Source organism: Amblyomma mixtum, chromosome 8 (assembly GCF_055824585.1).
Source record: "Amblyomma mixtum isolate Tamu chromosome 8, ASM5582458v1, whole genome shotgun sequence".
Taxonomy (NCBI): Eukaryota; Metazoa; Arthropoda; class Arachnida; order Ixodida; family Ixodidae; genus Amblyomma; species Amblyomma mixtum.
In genome coordinates this window covers 112,773,506-112,796,649 of record NC_143019.1, presented here as the reverse complement: position 1 = coordinate 112,796,649, position 23,144 = coordinate 112,773,506, and the positions used below count along the sequence as shown (strand labels likewise).

At 49.1% G+C, this 23,144-nt stretch overlaps 1 protein-coding gene and 1 pseudogene across 8 annotated transcripts in view; one reads left to right on the top strand and one right to left on the bottom strand.

Moving 5' to 3' along the window:
• Nucleotides 1-23,144, bottom strand: part of LOC149333962 (uncharacterized) — a 159,797-nt gene that overhangs the window by 19,412 nt on the left and 117,241 nt on the right. For 5 of the 7 annotated variants that reach the window (XR_016285346.1, XR_016285347.1, XM_089558845.1 and 2 more), the window contains exon 4: nucleotides 5,404-5,578. The exons of the other annotated variants lie outside the window; for them this stretch is intronic. Coding sequence is in view for 3 of the 5 variants with exons in the window: in XM_089558845.1 (XP_089414971.1) it covers nucleotides 5,404-5,462 (59 nt within the window). In the remaining 2 variants the exon portion in view is untranslated. The remainder of the gene's footprint in view (nucleotides 1-5,403; nucleotides 5,579-23,144) is intronic. 7 annotated transcript variants of the gene reach the window in all.
• Nucleotides 11,809-14,862, top strand: LOC149333968 (uncharacterized; annotated as a pseudogene). Its single transcript, XR_016285344.1, has 2 exons — nucleotides 11,809-12,114; nucleotides 12,487-14,862. The product of XR_016285344.1 is annotated as an uncharacterized LOC149333968 (transcript).

The window sequence follows — 23,144 nt, the reverse complement described above, 5'->3', positions numbered from 1 at the left end:
TCAGGACGGCGCAATGCCGCTTTTGTTCCAGAACGGGTCACATAGAGAACGCTTGCATCACTCGGAAGAAGAAAAGCAAGGGAGACAAGTCCAACACCAGGCAAGGAACGCACAGTGTGAACGCTCAGTCCACGAGCAACGACAATATGCACAGCGATCCATGCTACGAGCTTCACGTAGTAAGTGGGCGAAAACTCTGCCCCAAATACCTTGTTGACGTTGCAGTCGAGGGAAGGCACCTAACGTTCGAAGTCGATACGGGTGCATCATGTTCTCTGATCAGCGAGGCTGTTTACCACCAAACATGGCCAACGAAAGCCCCGAAGCTTTTGAGAGAACCCCTTGACTTACGCACTTGGTCGGGAGAGGAACTTCGCACCCTCGGATCGGCTCAAGTTCGTGTGCGATTTAAATCAAAGGAATGTGTGCTACCCCTGCTGGTGATGAAAGGAACTGGCTGCAACTTACTAGGACATGACTGGTTTTCGGCGCTGCACATCTGCGTGCAGGGAATTAACCAGGTAGCTGAGCCAAGTGAAAAGCTCTGGGAGGTTCTCGCACGCCATCCTGATGTATTCAAGCAAGACATCGACAACACAGCGGATTGCGACAGTGAAATACATCGGGAAGAAAGATTGCGAAGACTGAAAAATGACAACCGCTGCTTCCGATGTACCTTCCCAATGGACCACAAAAATCCGTCGGACATCCGTTTCAGATCCGAACGTCCGCTACTGTCCGCAACGGAATTTGAATGTCCATCGGTTGTGCACCGAACGTCCATAACCGGAAATTAGCAAAGTCCACTGGTAGTATATCATCGGAGGTCCTGCAGATTTTCGCTTTTGGACGTCCATCACTCGCGAACCGGCGAAAGTCCTGCGAATTCACTCTTTTGGACGTATAAGTCGGTCCGGCGCAGTATGATCCTCTGGTCATCCGCTGTACATATCTGTACCTGTGACATTTTTCAAGTGCATATGTACGAGTTTTCGTTGTCAAACGAACAGTTACATGCGTCAAATATAAACCTAGCTCTGCAACCATACAGTTCCTACACATTCAAATAATTCAAAACGTGCTGTTATAAATGGGCCGGCGGCTGGCGGACACCTGCCAACGGATCGGCGGCGGAGCCCGCTAGAACAAAACGAGACGGGTGGCTGGAGCAAAAAGAACGAGGTTTATTTCGTGGCTTTGGTTTTTATAGCCAAAGAAAACGAGAAAGAAAGGAAAGCTGTGCTTGGCCGTGCCGCTGTGTGATAAGATGAGCAGGGCGGAAGAGGGCACACGTGGCGCTGACAAAGCAGTTAGCTCTTTGCAACAGCCACTGCCAAAGGCGGTCCAGTGGCGGCGCGCGGCGGGAAGAGTGCGGAGTGGAAGCGGTAAGACCAATTAGTTTATTCTTTAGCACAGCCTTCTCGCATAATTTTGGGACTTCCTTTGCTGTGCAGATTTTGGATGCATAGCTGCAGTCAAACTAGCTAGGCGCCGGTGGGAAAGGGCAAGAAACGTGAGTTGGTTTCGTTAGAGAGCCAGTTGCAGAAAATTGCATTTTGGTGGCCGGTAGCAGCAGCAAATATTGTAGTACCTCTCTCCTCATTGTAAGAATGAAACTTATTTACAATTTCTTTCTGCTGTACACATGAGCATGGAATGGATTTTTGCAAACCAGTTCAGCGCTTGCCTCTTGCAGTGATAGCTACATGAGGAACTTGGTAGAGAACAACTGGTGTTGCGTTAACCTCTGTTCAACTTCTGGCCAAATAGAAAGTTATGCAGGTAGACCTGAGTGATAAGGGCCATGGAGGCTCTCAGAAAAACATTTCATATGTAGTCATGTGATTCATTTGAGTTGTCATTGATACTTTGTCCTGAATAATCCTGAATAGTTTTCATTCCTCTTTGTAAGGTTTGTGAATGTCATGCATTTTTATTGCTTTCGACCACAGCCACATCACAAAGAGTTTGAGGTTGCAGTTCCAGGCAAAAGAAATGGGCGGGGGGGGGGGGGAGGCAACAGATTTAAGCGAGGCCGCTGAAGAAGCTCTGCAAAATACAGTGAAGCTCAGAAGTGGTACTGGTGAGGTTCTCCGGAAGTCGCCACCTGTATCTGTCCAACATCAAGAAGGTGAGCGCAAAGACTGCTGCACAAATATTTTCTGCGCCGGTTGGAGCCCTGGAATACATGAAAAGCAAGGCCAGACACATATGCGATGTGGAGCTCGCGTCAGTATGCCCAATGGTCGAATTCATGCTGATGATGCGCCAAACGTTTGTCCTCATGGATGTTAGCAACACAACGCAACACATTCACAAGAACGACCCAAACAGCCGACAGTGCACCGATGCCAGTGATCCGAGACTAGAATGGCTCGAGCACGAGTTCATTCCTTACCTTTCGAGGCTTAAGGAAGAAAGCAGTCAGGTGAACTACCTCAGCAAATGAGACAGACCATGTGCTCTTGCTCACCACCACATCGAATATGGAGTGGATTCGTTTTATTGGAGAAGGGTTTTAAATTTGTGCTCAGTGGAAGTTTTCCAGCGACCCAATTGAGGCATTATTAGGATTTTTGTGAAGGTCAGCCAGTTGCAACAACACTGTAGATGTTGCCACTGTGATATCAGACATGAAAAAGATGCTAAAAAATGGCATTGTGCGTTCCTTGATGTTGAGCAATGTAAACTGCTCCACATCATTCTGCAGCGTCACTGCCATTTCTGCTAAAGTGAGCCCCAGCAGTTGCTCAAGAAAGTTTTTCCCATTGTCGCCGAGGAAAAACTATTGCAACTGTGCATATCTCCGAGTAATCTTCTTCCGGATTCAGAGCTAGCCAGCATCATGATAACTGGCACATACATCGTTTGAGTTTTTACAAAAAACTGGAACAGAGAAAGCTGCATTCACCTCTCCTGTCAGAAATCTCCCAATAGTGGTTATGGTGCTAACCACCATCTTGGTGAATTAATGGCTGGTTATGGTTACTTGGTGGTCAAATGTTGATAGTGTGGCATGGTGCCACAGCAAGCTGGGTAGATCGTGGCCATATGGTGGAAGAGTGGCATGGTGGACAGAAATAGTGGAAGAGGGGTATTGTGGGCAGATTATCATCGCCATAATTTAGTTTTCCTTTAACGTAAAAGGGGGAGCAGAAGTTGTCAGGCCCCGTACGAAAAGAGGAATAAATACAATACACATACATACATAAATACAATACTAGATACAAAGAGAAATAAATAATAGCACAAAAAGATTAACAGAAGGGTTAGTTAAGAAATCTGAATTATTTTTCCCTGTGTAGAGCGATATTTGCAGTCACTGCAGCTTTATTGGAATTCTCAGCTGCCGTGTGCCTCTTGCGCTTTCCTTGCCAGCCAGCCTCAATGACGAAACACCACAGATTCTGGCGAAATGCGGCAAGCCTCACCTCTTCTGGCACATCTGCTTTAGGGTGGTCAGCAATGTACAGTCTTTGTCAAAAGTAACCAGGCTGCAAGGTTTGCTTCTAGCTTGTATAGTAGAGCCCTTGTGGCTTTCCTAAAGATCGACAGGTGTTAGAAGGTAAGATGACCCCCAGTCCTTACCTTTAACGACCATTTCAGCTTCAGGGAAGCTGTAAGGGCTCCACTGTACGAGCTAGAAGCATACCATGCAGCCTGGTTACTTTTGACAAAGACTGTACCTCTGCAAACAGTTCGAAGAAAGACAGCACATATATATCCTCAAATTTGCTTTGTCACTTAATGCTATGCATGAATAGAACTTGTGCATCCACACATCAAAAGTCACACAAATAGTAGCAGATAATAGCACAGGCATTGGTAAGGTATTCTGCACTGGGAACAACATGCAGGATAAAAACAATGCAGAATGTTGAAGAGAAAAGGCAGATAACCACGGTTATACCGAAGGGTCTAGCAATAGCATTTTGTATTCTTCGCCAACTACAAACCACAATGTGGAAATGAACTGGGACTTTTTGGACGAGATGAAGATTCATGTTTACAGGCATAAAATTTGGCACTTTGACTGTTCTTGTAAGGCTCCATTCTATAATCTGTGACACACCTGCTAAAGCTATCTTGATGTGAGAACTCCCACAGGCTACAACAGTTTCCCACTGTGTACTTTAAAAATAGCACATTGTGAAGGTAGAAGTGTTTTCCAGGTCCTCCTAAACAACCAAGAACAAAAGATAGCTTTCATGTGAGAACACTGGAGAAACTGTTCTTGTGGAAGTGCCTGTAGAGGTTGTAAAAACTGCGTCATTTGATTATATGCACTTTCTTTGTCTAGGTGTAACATGCAAGCTGCTGTTATAGTGGTCCAAAAGAAGTTGGAGTAGACAGCGAAGTCTGTCATGAGATTTCAGAGGGGAATAAAAAAATGGCTGAGTTTGTGCCTAGTGACTTTAAAAGGAAGCGAAGGGAGCCTGTCACAGAAAGGTGGATTGCAAGATAACTTCGCTTCTTTTTGCTGTCTTGCAATCAGCAACTACTTCAGAGATTAGAAAAATTATCTTCCTTTGCATGTAGCCATGTCAAGCACTGCTGCAACAGCAAATGAAGTACGCAGAAGACCTGCTTAGCTTTTTTATTAAGGAATATTCAGTCAACAGCATGACTCGTATAATGGGCATGGGCTGTACCACCTAGCCGCTGATACGTTATACTTAGTGCCCCTGGATGCAGACAGCATTTCCATTAGAAATTCGAAAATTATGCCTTCTTTAAAGTGCATGCTCTGGAAACCAGAATGTTCTCTTGAACACCTGTGCGACAGGTCGACAGAGCAGAGCACAATTTTCATTGGCAACGTGAAGGCACAGTTACCCTCTTTTCACCTCAGAACATCAGTCAGGACCGCTTATTGATCCCTGTCAAGAGCCGCCGTTTTTTAAAAAAGCATTGCGAGGCAATCCCGTGCTTACGTCTGACAAGAACTGCTGCATACTTGTAGATGGATCTGTTATTGCAATCAGAAGCTGCTCATTTTCCATCTGGTGGCCCATGCATTATCTGAAAGTTTTGCCAGTGCAGAGACCTTTACACTTCGGCTTGCTCATATTCAATGCTCAGCATATGCGTCGCTTCGCAGCCTTTTAGCATGTCATTCTGGACTCTGCACAGTATTGGCAACAAATGCCTAAGAGTGCTTCTTAAAGGGGCCCTACAACGTTAATTAATTAGCAGCTCATTTTTGCTTTCTACTAGGTTCTTTGTACCGTCCTTATATCAGTTCAAAAAGAATCACAGAAATCGGTGCACAGAAACGAGAGTTATTGAATTTACAAAATTCAAAATACAAGCAAACGAAAAAACCCCCCTTTGGGAGGGGTTCCCTTGCCCATTTCACTCGCCCAGTGGACGAATTGGGCGCTTTTCCAATGGGAACACTACCTGCCACTGCCGTAGTGGAACCTCCAGCACAATGGTGGCCTGTCCAGGACAACCGGCATCCGCGCTTTTTGACGGCGTCGTTTCCATAGCAAGAACAGACACGTTGGTTTCCCGCAGATGGCCTAGTTCACTACACCATCGCACTGTTGTACGCCTGTCGCCCGCACGTTGAGACCTGAAACGGAAATGAGCATTTCCGGCTTGTCCCACATCGAATGGGAGCTTCTGCGATGCAAGGTGCTAAGCATCGTACCATACGCTGATACACTGACCGAAGAGCCAACACTGCCGACATCGTCTAGTATGGCACACTGCGAGGCTGGCGGAGTGGATGTTGAAGCAGGCCCAGCACCACTGCATCTAGACCCTTTGTTCGGCAATGGCACGGATTGGTAAGTATCAAATAGTAGTAGTAGCTTATAAATTTCCTTCTTAGGGCAGGTCGACATCCATACGATTTCTCCGTGACTGCAGGTGTCGATGCGGGCGGTGCCACGGCGGCGGAGCGACTGACCTGCCGGGACATACCGCAGTGCACAGCACACAACGCGACGTGCGTATGCGAAGACAAATATTTTTTTACACTTTGTTTAGATACAGAAGTGTTGCGTGTGGCGTACTGCGAGTTGATCGAGAGGGGCGAAGAGCCAGAAATCGACATTCACAAGTGTAGAGGTCGCCGCTATTCACTTGTAAAGCTGCTAGTTGCTGGCTCCCTCTCGGTGGTGTTTCCTGTATATTCGAAGGGTTGGTTGGCTGGCGCGCCGGCGTATCCCTGCGCTCCCTGTGCTGCTCGCGGAAGCCCCGCCCTCCCGGAAAATTTCTCCTCGCGGCTGCTCGACAGTCGCCCCCCTGCCTCCAGAGAAGCAGGTCGCGCCGGCGGCCAGGCTCAGGCCCGCTGCCCGCAGCGTGCTCGCGCCGCCATGGACGCCATGCGCGGCACCCCCCGTCGCAGCTCCAGTGTGGGTTGCGACCCCGAGACCTTCCTGCGGCACCTGGAGAACAGCGCCCACTTCCTCCTTGCTTCGCATCGCCAGAAGCAGCGGCTATTGGAAGCGGCCTCCTCCCTCAATGTGCCCAAGGTGCCCAGGCCCCGCAGCCCTTCCCCACCAACCAAGGAGGCTGCCTTTTCACCAGCGGTCACCCGCCAGCGCTCGAGGTCAGCCGACTTCCTGAGGGATGCCAGGCCTGCTGCCCAGCCACCCCGCAAGAAAGGCAAGGGAGGAAAGGGTGCCACCCCCCTCCATTAAAGGGGACAGTGGCACCCAGCCACACACCATCCCCGGAGCCCGCACAGCAAGCTATGAAGGCTCAGGAGGAGCCCACCACTGCCCTGGCCCCCCCTCTTCGTCGGGGCCCTTGGTGGAAGCCTCCTGCAACAGCCTCCTCCTCCCAGGCCTCCAACCCGCCAGCAGTCATGAAGGAGGTTCCTGCCAACCTGGGGCAAGACACCACCTGCCCGCCAGTGGGGGATTCCCCACCAACACCTTCCCTGGCCACCACCCTCACGGGGCAACAAGACCCCCACCCTGCCACTCACCAGGGAGACCAAGAGGGGCCGTGGAGTCTACAGCAGACAAAGAAAAAACGCCGTGGACCACGCCGCCTGCAGCTACAGCCCGAGCATCATGCTAACATCACAGGCACGGTGCTCTTCCGGCCCCGGGCATCCAAGAGTGCCTTTGCGGGCCAATGCCGCTTCGCCATAGCACAGGAGGCATCTGCGCACTCTGGGGTCGTCTCAGTGCGTGTAAACGAGCGACGCAACATTGTCGCCGTGGACGCGGGCTCCCCAGAGTGCCTGGCCGAGCTCCTCCAAAAGACCTCCCTGGCAGGCATCGAGGTCCGGGCCCGCAGGGCGGCGGACAAAAATACGTCCTTCGGCTTCATCCATGGGATGCCTGCGGACATACCGGACGGGGAGCTGCCGGCTGCCCTGGAGGCCCCTACACACCCATCCTGGCAGTCCACCGGGGACAGGGCACGACCCTCCACATCCGGTTTGACGCACCGGTCCCGCCTCCCCACGTGGCCCTCTACAAGTTGCGGCTACCTGTCCGCCCCGCACGACCACGGCCCATCCAGTGTGGCCGATGCGGCCGCCTGACCACGTGACGGCCAGCTGCCGGGAGACGCCACGATGCAGGCGGTGTGGCAAACCACACTCCACGGATCGGTGCAGCGCTACGGAGCCCCGCTGCACCAACTGTGGTGGCCAACACCCTGCCAACTACCCCTCATGTCCCCGCTGGCAGGAGGAAAGGCAGGTCGCCGTGGCCGTGGTGGCCTCTCGAGAGCCTGTCTCACGGAGGGCTATTCGAGCACAGATCCAGGCCGATCCAGGACAACGGACCTATGCCCAGGCCCTCACCTCCAGGCCACCAGGGGCGGCCCCTGGTGGCCAGAGCCCGCTGCCTGCCCATTCCCTCCTCCCCAGAGCAGTCCATCCGCACTGAGCAGCCAACTGGAGGAGCTCACTAAGACCCTGGCAGCCACTCTCCAGGCACTCACGAGGCTGCTCCCGGCAGTCCCCCTGCAACCACCCAGCTTGGCTCAGGGGCCGCAGGAAAAGCAGAACCACCATGGGTAGTTCCCCAAGGATGACCCCCAGGCCACGGGTCCTCCAATGGAACTGCCGAGCGCTCCGCCCCCGCCTCGCTGAGCTCAATGACCGTCTCCTGCTGGAGGAGTATGATGTCCTAGCACTCCAGGAGGTCTACCTGCCAAGGGACCAGGCTTCATGGGCTATGGCAGCAAAACATCCTGCCTCCTGCCTACCTGCACGGCTGACCCATGCCTGGTGGAGGACCACCCCCCGGGACCATCCCGGGCAGCCATCTTCGTCCGCCGGACCCCGGCCCAGGCAGAGATTCTGGTGAGTGATGCAGTAGTGGCCCCCATGGAGCTCGTCTGTGTGAGGGTGAGGCTGGGTCGAGTTGACACAGCTGTGGCAAGTGTATATGTGCGTCCCAAAACCCCTTGGGATGCCGAATCCTTGCCGCAGCTGGTCGGTCTCATTGGCGGCGACTGCCTGCTCTGCGGGGACTTCAACGCGGCACACCCGCGGTGGGGATCCCGCAGGGCGGACCGCCGCCAGGCCCAAGCGCCAGACACCTGCGGTTGGCCTCCGTCAGGAGGCGGCGGAAATCATGGAGGAGGACCTGGCTGGCTGCACGCAGTTGTTCACGGACGGCTCCATCCTGAAGGGGGCCTGCCCATCTGCAGCGGCTGCCTGCATCTCCCCTGCCCTGGGCGAGACTCCCCTTCGTGGCCAGCTCCACCACAGCCGAGCTGGCAGCCCTGCACCTGGCGGCGGACATCCTGGATGCACGGCCTGCTGTACAGTCGGTGGCCATCTTGTGGCCAGCGATAACTCGCCAGTCACAGGCCCGTGCTAGTTTCCTTTCCTCTTCCTTCATGCACTTACTACTACTGTCCAAGAGCAAGCTATAGTCCTGAGCTCTGCTCAAAGACCCAGATGCTACATGGTTGAGACAGAGCGAGGCGGTATCCTGCAACGTAATCGGCGTCACCTCGTACCCTTTGTCCTGGGAAAGGAAGAGCAGCAGAGGATTCCTCCGCAGTGTCCAGTTGCTGTCCAGGAACCACCGCCTACCTGTGCAACAGTCTCGAATCACTCAAGGACCATCTCCAGCGGACAGTGACCAAGTTGTACGAACACATAGTGGTAGGCGTCTTGTTCCTCCGAATCATCTAAATTTGTGAATTGTTTTCTGGCTTCTCTCCTTACTTGGTCTTTAAGGGGGAAGATATAGAGGTGGCCGCTATTCATTTGTAAAGCTAACAATTGGTCGCCCTCTCTAGGTGGTGTTTCCTGTATATATACGCCTACGGAGTAAAGAGGAGCATCTAGTTTTGTTTGAGTGTCAGCTGCGTGCCTGTCGTGTCTTCAACGGCTTCCGAGCGTCTCCTCGGGTCGCGGGCCGTTACTCGGCCACACAACAACAAGTAGGTTATCTTTTCTGTTGTCATGTTTATTGCGGCTGCTTCAGTTTCACGCTGTTAACTTGAGAGCATGCGGTCAGTGGGCGCACAGGTTTTCTTAACTGACCGCCCCATGGGAGTAGCGCTTTTTTTTTCATAGCTTGAGCGCACATCGAGGGTGTGCATCTAAAGCTAATGTTGTAGAAAGCTTGTTGACAAGCTCTGGCATGATGAAAACAAACATAAGAGGTGTACAAACTGGCAATGATATGAGTAACTAAATTGGCAGGCAATTTCATCGGTGATAAAAATATGGCGGTAGCGCAGCAGTTATGAGTACTGATTAATCAGAAGCACTACTGGCTGCACAAAAAAAGCTCCTGGGCCAATGGCGCATGTGAGTGCATTATAGCGTATGTGTTGCCGAAACGGCTGCTCATTTGTTTGCTCGAGCAGTAACGAATGCCACCTCAAAATTTTTTACAATCCCAGTGTATAGGTCTCTGCATAGGCACGCGTTTAATTCACGGGTGCCTCGCGCCGAAAAGTTCAGCAATAGCTGACACTGAGTCAGAACGCCTTTACTTAAATAGACCTGTCGACTCTAATTCTAGGTAGGTAGGCAGTTTCTGACATGCGTTTCTTTCGCTGAATATTTTCTCTGCCCTCCATAGGTAGCTGCAGTGATAAAGCATAGCCTTTCTCTTTTCCTGGCCTCAAACAAACTGTACTTGAGGCCCTCGCAACTGAAAAGGCAATTCGAAGAAAACATTGCACATGGTTGGAGAAAGTAGTTAATTTTTTATTCATACATTTTAAGACACATAAAGCAAAAGTGTACTTTCAAAGCAAGGTTATTTCATGTTCTTAAGAACAGCGTTTTCAATGCCTTGAAAAGCCACATATGCCAAATGTATTCTTGAGCTGTAGCCTAGTAAACAGGGAAATTGCATGACATATATTTAGACTTAGAAATGAAAATACAGCACAATAATAGTTGCCACTGTCCTTATGCATGATCTGACCTCCATGTTGCAGAGTGAAAGAAAGCACTCATATTATTTTATTCATTACAGGAAATGTCGATACACAGCATACCGGCAATTCACGAGATGGATGTGGGGCTGGCTTGGCCGAGGAAATCGAAAAGTGGCACCATCATGCGCTGTGTGGATGATGAGAAAGATGTTTCCATCGCCACAATACCACATATTCAAATATCCTGAATTGTGAGCGGGGTGCAGAAAAAAAATAGTCCTCTTAATTCATGTACAGTGTAGAACTAGCTTGATGTAGACATAAAATCCTTTCCAACAGCATTAACGCTAAAAAAAGTACTGTCGTAAATGACAACAGCAGCAGTCAAAACCATAACGTGCAAAGAAAGGGTTATTTGTATTGCTGGGCATAATTACATACTACGACCGAAAGCGAAGTGCTCTATGAACACAAGACATCGAATATGGTCAGTGCACTGAACTGTTCACACCGAGTACAGATAGCGACACATATGGTTGCCACTGATCAGTACAGTATAGTATCAGTATAACATATTACATGCCATTTTTAGAGTCCGAGGAGGACCTCAAGAATAAGTTGACGGGTCAGGGTACGACGGATCCTAAGCACTACTGACAGCGAAGAAAGTGGCAGCGATATTCCATTGCAGGTAAGCATGTCTACAAGTTGAAGGCTTTTTGCAGTGTTACAGTTTTCACTGCGGAGGAAGATTGCCATAATACTGATGAGATGAGATGTTTGCTCTCGCTTTCAGGCACCCAAAAAAGGTGTGAAGGTCCTCGCAATAATTTGTTAGAAATGCTTGCCACAAAAAAGAAAATGCTTTGCTCAGAAAATGACAAAGGCGACATTGAGATTCACTCAAAAAGGCAGCTGGCAACAGAGCAGCAAAAGGTGGCCCGCCTTGAGAAGAAAGTTGGTGAGCAGTACGAAGAGATTAAAGAGCTGCAACAAAAGCTAGCTAGTGGAGACATTGGATGCTGTGAGAGGTAAACGTGATCTTTTGTCTGAAGATTATAGTACAACGAGTATTGATTGTGTTCTAAGCTATTTTTGGTTAATTCGGTGCACAACTGGCAATTTTCTTAAGTTTTTCATATCTTTTTGGTGCAGCAAATGTACAGATACTATTAACTCAGGTGCCAACAGCAGCGACACCATCTGAGCTGCCCATTTCGAGTATGTCGACTCCGGAACCAGTGCTACAAGCACCGAAGTTGCCTTACACAGAATATAACTTATTCAAGTTGAAATGACATATGTAAATTTACTGACAGTGACTACATGACCCTTAAATAGATCTTTGGAGTGACACTGTAACGGATCGCATTTAGGACGATTAAGCCATGAAGCATGCGCTGTCACAGTCAATCACAGTCAATCTAAAGTGCTACATTTAGCACTTTAGATTGACTGTGATTTGTTTTTTATTTCAGGGCACGCACTTTGTAGTGCTGATGGCCATCATGGACAGTCAGTGCAAATACGTCCTCATAGATGTGGGTACCGAAGGCCGGCTGAGCGACGGGGGAACATTCAGAAAGTGTGACTTCGGCCGTGACCTAAGTGAGGGAAACCTTGGCATTCCAAGGCTTGGAACACTACCTGGGATGGCCACACCTGCACCCTACGCATCTGTGGGTGATGAGGCATTCCAGCTCAGAACACACTTTATGCGCACCCTTACCCATCGAGGCAGCTGGATGACCAGAAGAGAGTGTTCAATTACAGATTGAGCAGAGCACGGTATGATCTCACATTATTTAATTAGGCTTGATAAGCTAGCAGTGAAAGAGGTGGTAAAATAGAGGCGTTTCAAAATAGATGTATTGAAAATACCCATACACTTTCTTGATTTATCAATGGGTGGGATTATCGAAAGCATTTTCAGTAAACTTCTTACTGACTGGAGGGAAGTGTTGGTTACGGATGCATAGCAATTTCAGAGCCAACTAGTTTCGACAGGTGCATTGCACTTAATATTTTCAGCCTCTTGTTACAGCATTGGTGTCCCCCTGATTGTGTTTGTTAAAAAAAAATAAATGCACTGAATGTGGCATATTTATTTGCCTCTTGTTATTACTTTGAATGCTGAGCATTCTTATTATTTATTTCCAGGCCATGTGCTAAAAATGCCTTTGGTATCACCGCAGCAAGGTGGCGCATCCTACTGCGCACAATTCCCCTCCGCCCTGAGAATATTGACTTCGTTGTCAAGGCTGCCTGTGTCCTCCACAACTTTCTCCTCCACCTCCTGTGTCCTCCACAGCTTTTAGCGGTGCGGGCGGGGCACTATTATTTTTCATTCCTTTTAATTGCCCACTCTAACTTTTGTCCGAAAGCCCTCCACCAGCAGTGAGGGCATCCAGAAACTAAAAAACGCCATTGAAATAAATCCGAACGCCCACGAGCTGACCACCCACACACCCACACTGCGCAAACCAACATTCAAAGTTCTAGGACTCCCTTCCGAACTTGACAGTGAGGCAATCCCCACAGGAATACTCAGACACAACCCCACACTGAACATCCAACCTGAGGAACTGGCCATCACAGCCGACTACACAAATTTCAAAGGCACCAGAGTAATCATCCTGACAACCTCCATCTCCGCCTACAGACAACTCAAAACTAAACCCTCCATAACAATTGGCTGGCACAACTACCCATTATACCTACACATCAACACCCCCAATTGCCACCAGTGCGCTTCATACGGCCATGTGGCCAAACACTGTCGCAGCCAGAACCGCCGGTGCACCGGATGCACTGGGACCCACCACCACAAAGAATGCCGCAACGACACCCCAACATGTAACCCCTGCAAACTAGCAAACCTAGGAGACACAAATTATCACATGGGGAGCCCAACGTGCACAATACTCCACGAACGGAGAGCACGAGAGGAGGCTAATTGGAATTAAGCAACAAACACAGCCTCACGGAAACCTGCCACCGCAAATAAACTCCTAGGTCCCGCACTACCTCCCAACATGACAACACCACATAACACAACCCACAAAAACAAAGCACCAACGAACCCACTAAAACTCATACAAGCAAACCTAGCCCACTCGACAAGAGCAAACGAACTCCTTAATGTCTTTCAGAAACAACACTTCCATGACATATCAATCATTCAAGAACCATATCACGACAACAACAAAACCACTGCATTCTCACTCAAAGACCAAAATATTAGCAGCAGACCACGCGCCAAAAACAGCCATCATTATACACAACAGAAACATACAAATATTCCCCATCAAAATCACACCCACTCTAATAGTGGCACGAATAACCTGGCAGGACAAACAAATACTATTGGTAAACTGCTACGCCCCACCTAAAGAGAACATAAACACAGCTCTCACACCATTAGAACAACTCATTAGGAACTCCAACGAAAAAATATTAATTTCAGGAGACTTTAACGCCAAGAACCCCCTATGGGGTGGCACAATAGCAGACGAACGAGGCAATTTACTTATCGAATTTCTAAATGCAACCGACCTCCCCCTTTCTAGATTATTACTTATAGCAACAGTCCCCACCAGACAATAATGCCCACCCCCATCTAAAAACAATAACAAAATTCTTAAATAAACCAGAACTGATCTAGGTTAATAGGCGCTAAAACAACGCGCAACCGCCCTCCCCACCTCGATCCCTCCCACGGAACGAAAAACCACAGGAGAGGAGGTCCCAGAACTTCCCTGGTTCCTCTTAACAATTAGAGGCAAACCCTCCGCCACCCACCAAGCCCCCAGAACCGAAGAAATCACCATTCTGACCACCAGAGCAGGTAACCCGCAACGGGCCCTGCGAGTGGCGTTGGGCAGATAGCCAAGGCGATTTGCACACCCAGCGCTGCGCCCTCGCAATTGCAGCAGGCCCTACATAGGCCACGCAAGCGGCACGAGGCACACACCTCACTACGCTGCTGCAAGGAATGCTGCTGAGGGATGGACGGGACTAGATCCCACACCTACCTCCCCAAAGGGGCAATGGCCACGCATTCCAAGTATGGCTATCCCAGTAAAAATCAGCAGATTCTGCGAGCTCGCACAACCTACAACCGATAAGCCGAGGGTGGTCTTAGTCGGAATACAAAGCGACCCCCGGGCGTACGGCCTGCAAACCACGCCCGGGCTGCAAGAACGTCGAACAAAACCATCTGCAACAGACGGCCGCAATGCCAAGCCTCCACACCACAACCAGGGATGGCGCAGTTCCGCAGGTGGGAGGCCTTGGGAGGAGGAGCAGCGAGCAACAGATAACCAAAACAAAGAATTAACTTTCAAAATCAGTAAGGTGGCAAAGGGGCCACTACCTCAACTCTCTATCTCCTCCCCATATCACTCTCTTTCTTGGGGAGACCAAATCCCTATCCACATTATAAACTAACACTCCCAACCCAACAGGATTCCACCTACAAATCAGAACGCCCAACCATCCTAGTGAGAGGAAAACAACCTCAAACACCCTACCAAAAGGGACCCGGGGGTGAGGTGGGGAGAGGAGGACGGAGGAATGGGAGAAACGAGACAAGGACGGCACCGCGACCAACACTCCCACTACCCAAACCACAGGGGGGGGGGGGGGGAATCTTACCATCTTTTAGACATTCCAGGAGAAAGAAAACACAACTCGAGGAAGAGGCTCCGCCACAGACCCCACCACCATTCCCACCAAGAGCATACCCCATGATCCCAGCTCTACCAAAGGAATACCAACCCATCGGCCAGGACTCCCCCTCGCTCAACTGTCCCCTATCAAGATAAAGAAAAACCAGGAATCCCACAGAAGACATCCCAAATCACCCATCAAGACAACCACAACTATTAGACCGACTAATTACCTACTCCATTGTTAAGTTAGGCTTCAAAATGTCAATAGCCATAGAACTGCAGAACAAAGAAACCAGAAAAGGAAATTAATCAATAAATCCGCGATTGCTGGTCCGTTCCCGTGGCGGCGGTTGGGCTGGATAGTAAACCTCTTCTTTTTTCCTCTCCCTTTTTCTTTTCTTTTTTCTTTCTTTTTTTTTATTTCTGATATACAAAATTCCCGTTTGGGTCATTCCCTGTTCATTTATCTTACATTGGATCAAGCCCAGGCCGGGGCATATTATTTTTAAGTCCTTTTCACAAGCCCCAACATATTTTTTGTCCGAAAGCCCGCCCATTGTGCTTTTAGCGGTGCGGGCGGGGCACTATTATTTTTCATTCCTTTTAATTGCCCACTCTAACTTTTGTCCGAAAGCCCGCCCGTTGTGTCGTATGACGGTGCGGGCAGGGCACTTTTTTCTTATTTCTTTTTTAAGCCCCAACTAATATCTGTCCGAAAACCCTTTATTATTTTTATGTGTTTGCACAGTATTGACCGGCCATACACAAAGGCCTAGTGGCATCTTCCCGGGCTCCCGATGTTTAAGTACCTGAAGAGGTATCAATGATCTACCACGGCCAGGAGTATGATGCTGTGCCTGTATGACAAAGTAAAACACTATGCAGCCGTAATTTTTGCAATGCTTATACCGTAGTTACACGGGCAGCCTAACCGCGGTTAAGTTTGCCTCAGTTAATACCAACCACAGTTGCGTGCACTTATACGGAGACCTTAACGGCAGTTACGCCGGTAACCATGGTTAATGCAAACTGAGGTTTGCCACCTCAGTCAGGGAAGCTGACAAAAATGGCTGCCACTATGTCGACGGAGCCTGCGGCGACATAGAGCGAAAAATCCTCCCGGAAGCATATCAACTGGTCTACTGCCACAACAGAAGCATTAATATGCATCTGCGAGAACAATCTAACCGTTCTGAGGTCCAATACGTGCAATGCGCGTATATACAGCGCAATGGCAGAGTCTCACAACGCGCCTGCCGGCAGGCGGCGCGCCCTACTCACCAAAGCAGGTCCGGCAAAAGATAGAAAATCTTAATTAGCATTACCGGTAAGTATGAAAACATTTTCCCTTTTCATGTACTGATGTAGTTTACAAGCTATTCTGATGTTTGTGAATGCTATTATATGGTGTGATGTACACGGATACATACAAACATGCGCAATGCTGCATGACGACCACTGCTGCAGTGGTGCCTCGTCCGGCGTGGATCATTAGAATGCACAACTAATTAGCTGACTGTCCTGTGTTGCATGCGGAGCGTTATGCCCTGAACTCGACTCGATTGGACTGGCGACTGCGTACAGGAATTGGAAAGTGTCTCCAAAAGTGTCTCATTTGCCCCACTCCTATCGGTCGGTCGTGACCAGCGGCCATATTGGTTTTTTGCGTCACCGGCCGACGTCATAAGTGTGCCAGAAGTGTTGACGTTGCTTACCTAATTATGCGAGCCGATTGAGAAGATTTTTCGGGACTGGCACGAGCGATCTCAAACCGTTTCAGACACAAAATGGCGGCTGTTTACCATGCAATGAGCGGCGGGCGGCCTCGCGAGCAACGGCGTAGGAGGGTGTACGAAGATGCTTTTGACTTGCCGGACGAGCTGTTACGTCGCCAATTTCGACTCAAGAAGGAGACGGCACTGTGGCTGTGAGACCAATTGGAGGACGAACTGGGAGGGGTGGTGGTGAGCGTGCTGTCTGTGCAGCGGCAAGTGTTATGCGCGCTGCGCTTCTTCGCGACCGGAGGGTTCCAGGGCGCCGTGGGCAGCGAGGCGAGCATTGGCATCGCGCAGCCAACTGTTAGCAAGTGTGTGAGGCGGGTGGCAGCGGCTATTGTAAAAGTGGGGTCGCGGGAGGGCTGGGTGCATTTCCCGGCCAGCCCGGAAGAGAAGGCGGCAAGGGCTACTACGCCTTAAACACCACGATAGTGAGTACGCTTCGTTCTCCTTTTTTTACTGCATGTGTTCGGCTGCAAGCTCGGGCCTCGACGGCGGACGTTCGCAACTAAGCTTGTGCTGCTGTTTTCTCTCAGGTCTGCAACTCCACAATGTGCATTACAGCCGTCGACCCTTGTTGCCCTGGGTTGGACCATGATGCGTTTTGATGGCGCCACTTGTGGCTGTGCCGTGAGGTGGTGGAGCAGGGCCTGCTGGCAGACGGGGAGTTTCTTCTCGGTAAGCAGTAAGAAAGCCCTCTGACCTCGGTTACATACATGGAGCTAACGTACACGTGCAGAAGCTGCAAAAATCAGGCATGGCAGTTACGTACGCTTACGAAAGCCTTTTACAATACGATACACACACTGACGTGTATTGTCGTCGTCGTGTTAATTGTTGCCAGTGCAACATAACACATTTCGATTTTGTTTAGATGCATACTTCCTGCCCAAGAAGCAGACAGGTGACGGTATGACACTTCTGTCATCATTTTTATCAGTAAGAAGTTAGGCTGTTCTGACGAAGGTGCTCCCTTAAACATCTAAATTATGCATTACCTGCACTCCCATGACTGTGACGTTTAGCAAAGCTTGACTGTGGGCTCCTTGCTATGAATGTTCTATTGATTAAGGGTGTTGATATCGACGACAAAGGCCACCCTTAACTGAGCATCATTTCTGGTTTAGAGGGGACAGTAGCTACCCTTTGGAACCCTGGCTGTTAAAACCTGTGCCAGGCCATCCCAGTCCGACCTATCCAGACGGGCACACGGCTCCATGATGTCCATCGTCGAGCGCGCCATTGGCGTGTTGAAGAGCTGTTTCAACACCCCGATATGAGCCAGAGCGAGCAGCCTTCAGCATCGGAGCCTGTGCTGCGCTGCACAACTTTGGTTTAGTTGACCCCTTGCTGGATGAGGACGAGAATGCCACTGCCCCCGACGACAACGGCCAACCTCTGGCTGCAGGCCACATACCAGGTCCATCAAGTCGCATCACCTAGCCGCGAGCAACGGCATTGTCGACCTTTTCCGGAGAACCCGTCTCCAGAGGCTGACATACCTGCGCACGGTTCGTCATCAGTTTACTTATTTATTTGCGCTGGCAGCTCTAGCAGTGAGCTGAACACCACCTCGCAGGGTAGCTGGCCAAGGTGTTTGTGCAACACACCAGCCATTGTTACTGTTGGTCAGTGTACAGGGTACCACGGTGAAAAAAGTATTTCAGGTGAAACAACGCGCCGCGTCTGCAACACAGTGAGATGAGAGGAAAACTGGTCCCCGCTTCTCTCACCTGCCACCGGGCGGCAGTACCGCCAAGGAGACCCAGCGCTTGACTTGGTTAGCTTAACTTGTGAACAAAACGTGGTTGTTTTCGCTTGCTTTTAGTGTGTGACTTTTCTCATCACGCTTTTACTTCTCTGGTGGTGGTTTGACTTGGAAGGATAGTCTACTCATGTGTGTTGTCACGTCGTTGACCTGAAAGCCCCCAAAATAGGAAAAAAATGCTTTCTGCCCCGGTGCAACTCTGGGTATCGGACATGTGTTGAAAAGGTATTGCTGTTTGCGGCTCCGAAGGAAGAACATCGCTTGAAGGTGTGGCGTCACACAATTCCACGCAAGGACCATGCTCCAGAAGCAATGGACTACGTCTGTGAGAAACACTTTGAGCCTAAGTACATCACTAAAACTTGGGATGCGGTTTATAAAGGGCAAGTACTGGCTAGCGCACCACGAAGAGCTGCCTTGGCAAAAGATGCAGTACCAACAATATCCCCCGGCTGTGCCAGCTACATGTCGAAGATGGGAAGAAAAAGAAAGGAACCAGCCAGTCGCCAACCACCAGCAGCTGCTAAAAAGCACTGCGTGACGCCAAACTCCGCTGGTTCTCAAAATGACACCAAAGTTTGTGACACAGCGTCCAAGCTGGAGTGCCTACAATCACAACAACAATTCAGTGAGGATGTTACTGACCGAGAGGTGCTTTCTTCGGGCGTGTTCTCTGCAATATTCGACAGGACAGATAGCCTAGCGCTCCCCAGTAGTGCGTGGGCATGCCATAAAAATTGACCTTGATGGCGTGAAAACAGCTGTGTACACAGAGATGCATCTCCTGAAGCCAACAACTCTGCCTCAGAACAGTGCTGCAGGTGACGAGGGCTGCAAATACTTTACAACTCCTCCAAGGTGAGCTGCGTAGAAGATATTGAGTCTTTCATAGCTCGTGTCAGCGAAACACGCTTGTGTCTTGGCGGGCACAACGTTAAAGACTTCTTTGATATCCGGCCCGAAAGTGCGTTTGTTGATACCACTGGTCAATGGCGACACAAAACGTGCGATTTAATTCTCAAGCACAGTGGACACATTTGCTTATATTGTGAATGCGTTCAAACGACGCTTCGCATTCACTGAAAACGAATGGAAGACAAGAGAGAGAAAAGATGACCTAAGTATTTTCGAATGGCTTCCCCAAATGCGAGTAACATAATGGCTTCCAGAAGAGCCTAATACGCGCTGAAAAGGCTGCGGACAACCAGGATTCAGCTGAAGCAGTCACAAGAGAAACTTTCGTCAGTTACTGAACAAGCCCTAAGTGAGAAACTTAGTGGCTTGAATATTCCTGAAGGACAAGCAACTGTCATAAAAGAATGCAGCGTGGCTGCGAAACGCAAAAACAAGAGCAAAAGGTACACAGAGCATTGGCTGCTACTCTGCATACTTCTTCATATTCACAGCCCGTCAGCATACTGATTCTTGAGGGATAAACACATTTTGCCGCTCCCCTGTGAACTGCGGCTTCGATGCACGCATTTTAGCTGCCTTCAAGTAAAAGCTGGAAACAAAAGCCAATTTCCAGCGACATGGTATTCTCATATTCGATGAGATCCACGTAAGGAAAGAGATGCGGGTAAACTCAATCAACTTATAGTGAAATATTTAATGCCATGAGCCTTTCTTCCGTGCTTAATTAAAGGGGCTGCGAAACACTGCCTGGGGGAATACCGGCTATACTTCAAGTGGGTTCTTTATGTCACACAGATGCTGAGTTAAAAAGAATTACAGGAATCGATGCACAGGAACGGGAGTTATTCAATTAAGAAATTTCAAAATACAAGCAAACAAAATGCTGCCCTCAACTCGATTTTGGCGGCGCTTCCCACTCGTATTTCGCTCTCCCAATGACGGCACCTGGCACAACCAATCAAAACAGCCAGCCAGAGCACGTCGCGGAAGTTTGCACTCCATGGTTGCCTGCTCTCTGTAACTCGTTCCTGCTGAGACTGGCAGCGTCGTTTCCATGCCAGAGCCCCTGGTGGTGTATTTTTATTTTACTTGCTTTGCAGGGCTTTTATCTAAGACGAACAAGTTGTTTTTGTTGATCTAATATAAAACACCGACGGGTGACAAAATGTGTCTTTATTTATTCACACAATTTGCAGTATATTTACTATTTGTTCAATCATCAAGCTCGCGCCAGGTGATATCATATCCGCTGCTAAAACCCGCCACTGTGTGGGGACACCATCAGAGCCATCAATTTGTTTTTGGCAAAATGTGTTTATCCCTCAAGAATCAGTATGCTGACGGGCTGTGAATATGAAGAAGTATGCAGAGTAGCAGCCAATGCTCTGTGTACCTTTTGCTACACCCGCTTTCATCAATAGTATGGAGAAAGCACTGCACTTTTACTGTTAAATCAGTGCATGCCCGCAAACGTCTTTGTTTTGTTCACGTGTTGTAATGCATCATGAATTACAATGCTGCAAGAAGAGAATGGTTTGCTGTTTTGGCAAGAACTGTTTGACGCCTATCACAGCTGTTTTAAAACCACTACACAACACGAAAGCATGCAACTAAAAAAATTGAAAAGAGGTGCCTTGCTCATTTCTTTTTATGGCAGGGAACAGAATGCCACTTTTCTAATATGCACAGCAGGTATTAAAAAATATGAACTTGTTTAAAATCCAACAAAGCACAGAAAACTAATGGAAAACTACAAGGCAAAAAAAGTTTATGCAGAGCTCTGTGAAGTGTTTCCAACAAGGTGCACATTACTTGGTGTTGTGTTTGAATGTCATCACACCTAACACAATAGCGACACATTACGCAGTTTGCCACGAAATGCGACAACCGAGATCTTCAAGTCTGGCTCTACTGATGCGTTAAGGTGAATAACTTGGAGAGTATCAGAAATGCACCACAGTAATAGGACTCTACAGCGCTATTATGCACCCAATGTACAAAGTACTTGGCGTAAAGAACTGGGGCCATCAATGTTCATATTTTGCATACCGTACGACAAGCGTGTTATCTTAAGTGCAAAACTGGAAAGATGTTCCAGGACAGGCATTTGCACGAATGTTTCACACTTCTCATGATAAACGGCTTGTTTTTACTAATCAGCTGGAAGTAGTCTTCCGTTTTCTACTTTTCTCATCCTTGTCATTTCCCTCTGCTATATTTCTTGGTGACGTTGCAAAGAAGTGCGTAATAGAGGCTTTGCCATGCCAGCTAGCTTTCATATCATGCAGCTGTGTGGCCAGTTTTCTTATTTTCTTTTGCTTGGCACTGACAGGTGCCAGAGGCTCCTGAAGGAGAAGACGCTGGAATAGTTCTGGCAACAATTCAGATTGAAGAGGCTGTTGGCCAGGATACAGTCGACGACACTGTGGCCAGTCTACAATTTGTAGAGAGCAGCAATGTGAACACCGCTAGGCGACCCCAAAAAACCTGCAACCTCACTTTTGCATGAACTGATGGCTATGCATAAGCAGGCTGACGATCGTGTAGCCAAGGCTGCCAAAGAAAGCAGTGAGCTCAGAACGCAGCTCTTCAACAGGAAACACCAGATCCTCACATTCAACACCAGCACATTGCCTAACACTATCTAAGTGCAACACCTGAAAGTAAATGTGTGACCACAATCACCTAACCCACACAGATGTTTCGATTGCCAGAGGTTTGGACATAGCTCAGAGTTGCCACAGGCACAAAAATTACGCGAAATGCACCTCGAAGGGTGAACCTTTGGAGAAATGTGATGCTGCTCCACACGGCGCAAACTGTGCAGGAGAGCCCGCAACATATTCCAGGGCATGTCCGTCCAGGAAGAAAAAGAAATAATCACTCTGAAAACCAGAGAAAACATTTCGTTCAAAAAAGCAAGAAGGCAATTTGCACTGACAAACATGCTCTCCTTTACCGCAAGAACAAACTTCCATTATGCGATGCCTGGGTGGGGCACACCAAATGGCCTCTGGCACCTGTCTGGGTCACACACAGTGAGCCTGCAGCAGGGCCATCCACACCCCTGGTTGGAGGTGCACCGCACCAACCCCAAAACAGGCTATGCAAACCCCGGGATTGGTGGGACTCAAGGCCTCATCCCAGAGGTCGAGGTCTAATTCAAGCGTCCACGCGCCTTCTGCAAAGCGAGACTGGGCTTCAGGTTTCCGAGTAATACTTGTTGGGGGGCTAGTTGGTGCATGTTTCCAGAAAATAGATGCCCCTGTCCCGTCTAGCTTTCTGTGTGTTGTCTGTTTCGGCGCTACAACCATTTTCTGGAAGCTTCAAGTCTCTGACTTGAAGCGCTTGTCTCGTTTACGTCTCCACTTTGTTTTTTTTGCGCTCTAACTTCCTCATCATGAACTACCAACAGACCCAAATTACTACTCTGCTGTATGAAATATAGGCCTGGCAGCCGGTGTAAAAAGCTGCAGCTGACAAGTGAAAATCATTTTAAATCCCCGGTAGGAAAAGCAAGGACGTCGGCAACGCCATATTGGACTGCAAGAAGTTTGTCGCTTTCGTGTGCCTGAGATTGTTTACATGTGGTTTGTTGCTTCTTACCTTGTTTTGGGAGAAAAAAAGGTCCGTGTCTATGCTTATACGAGCACTTTTTGTGCCCCAAGACTTTGAAGAAGACCTGCG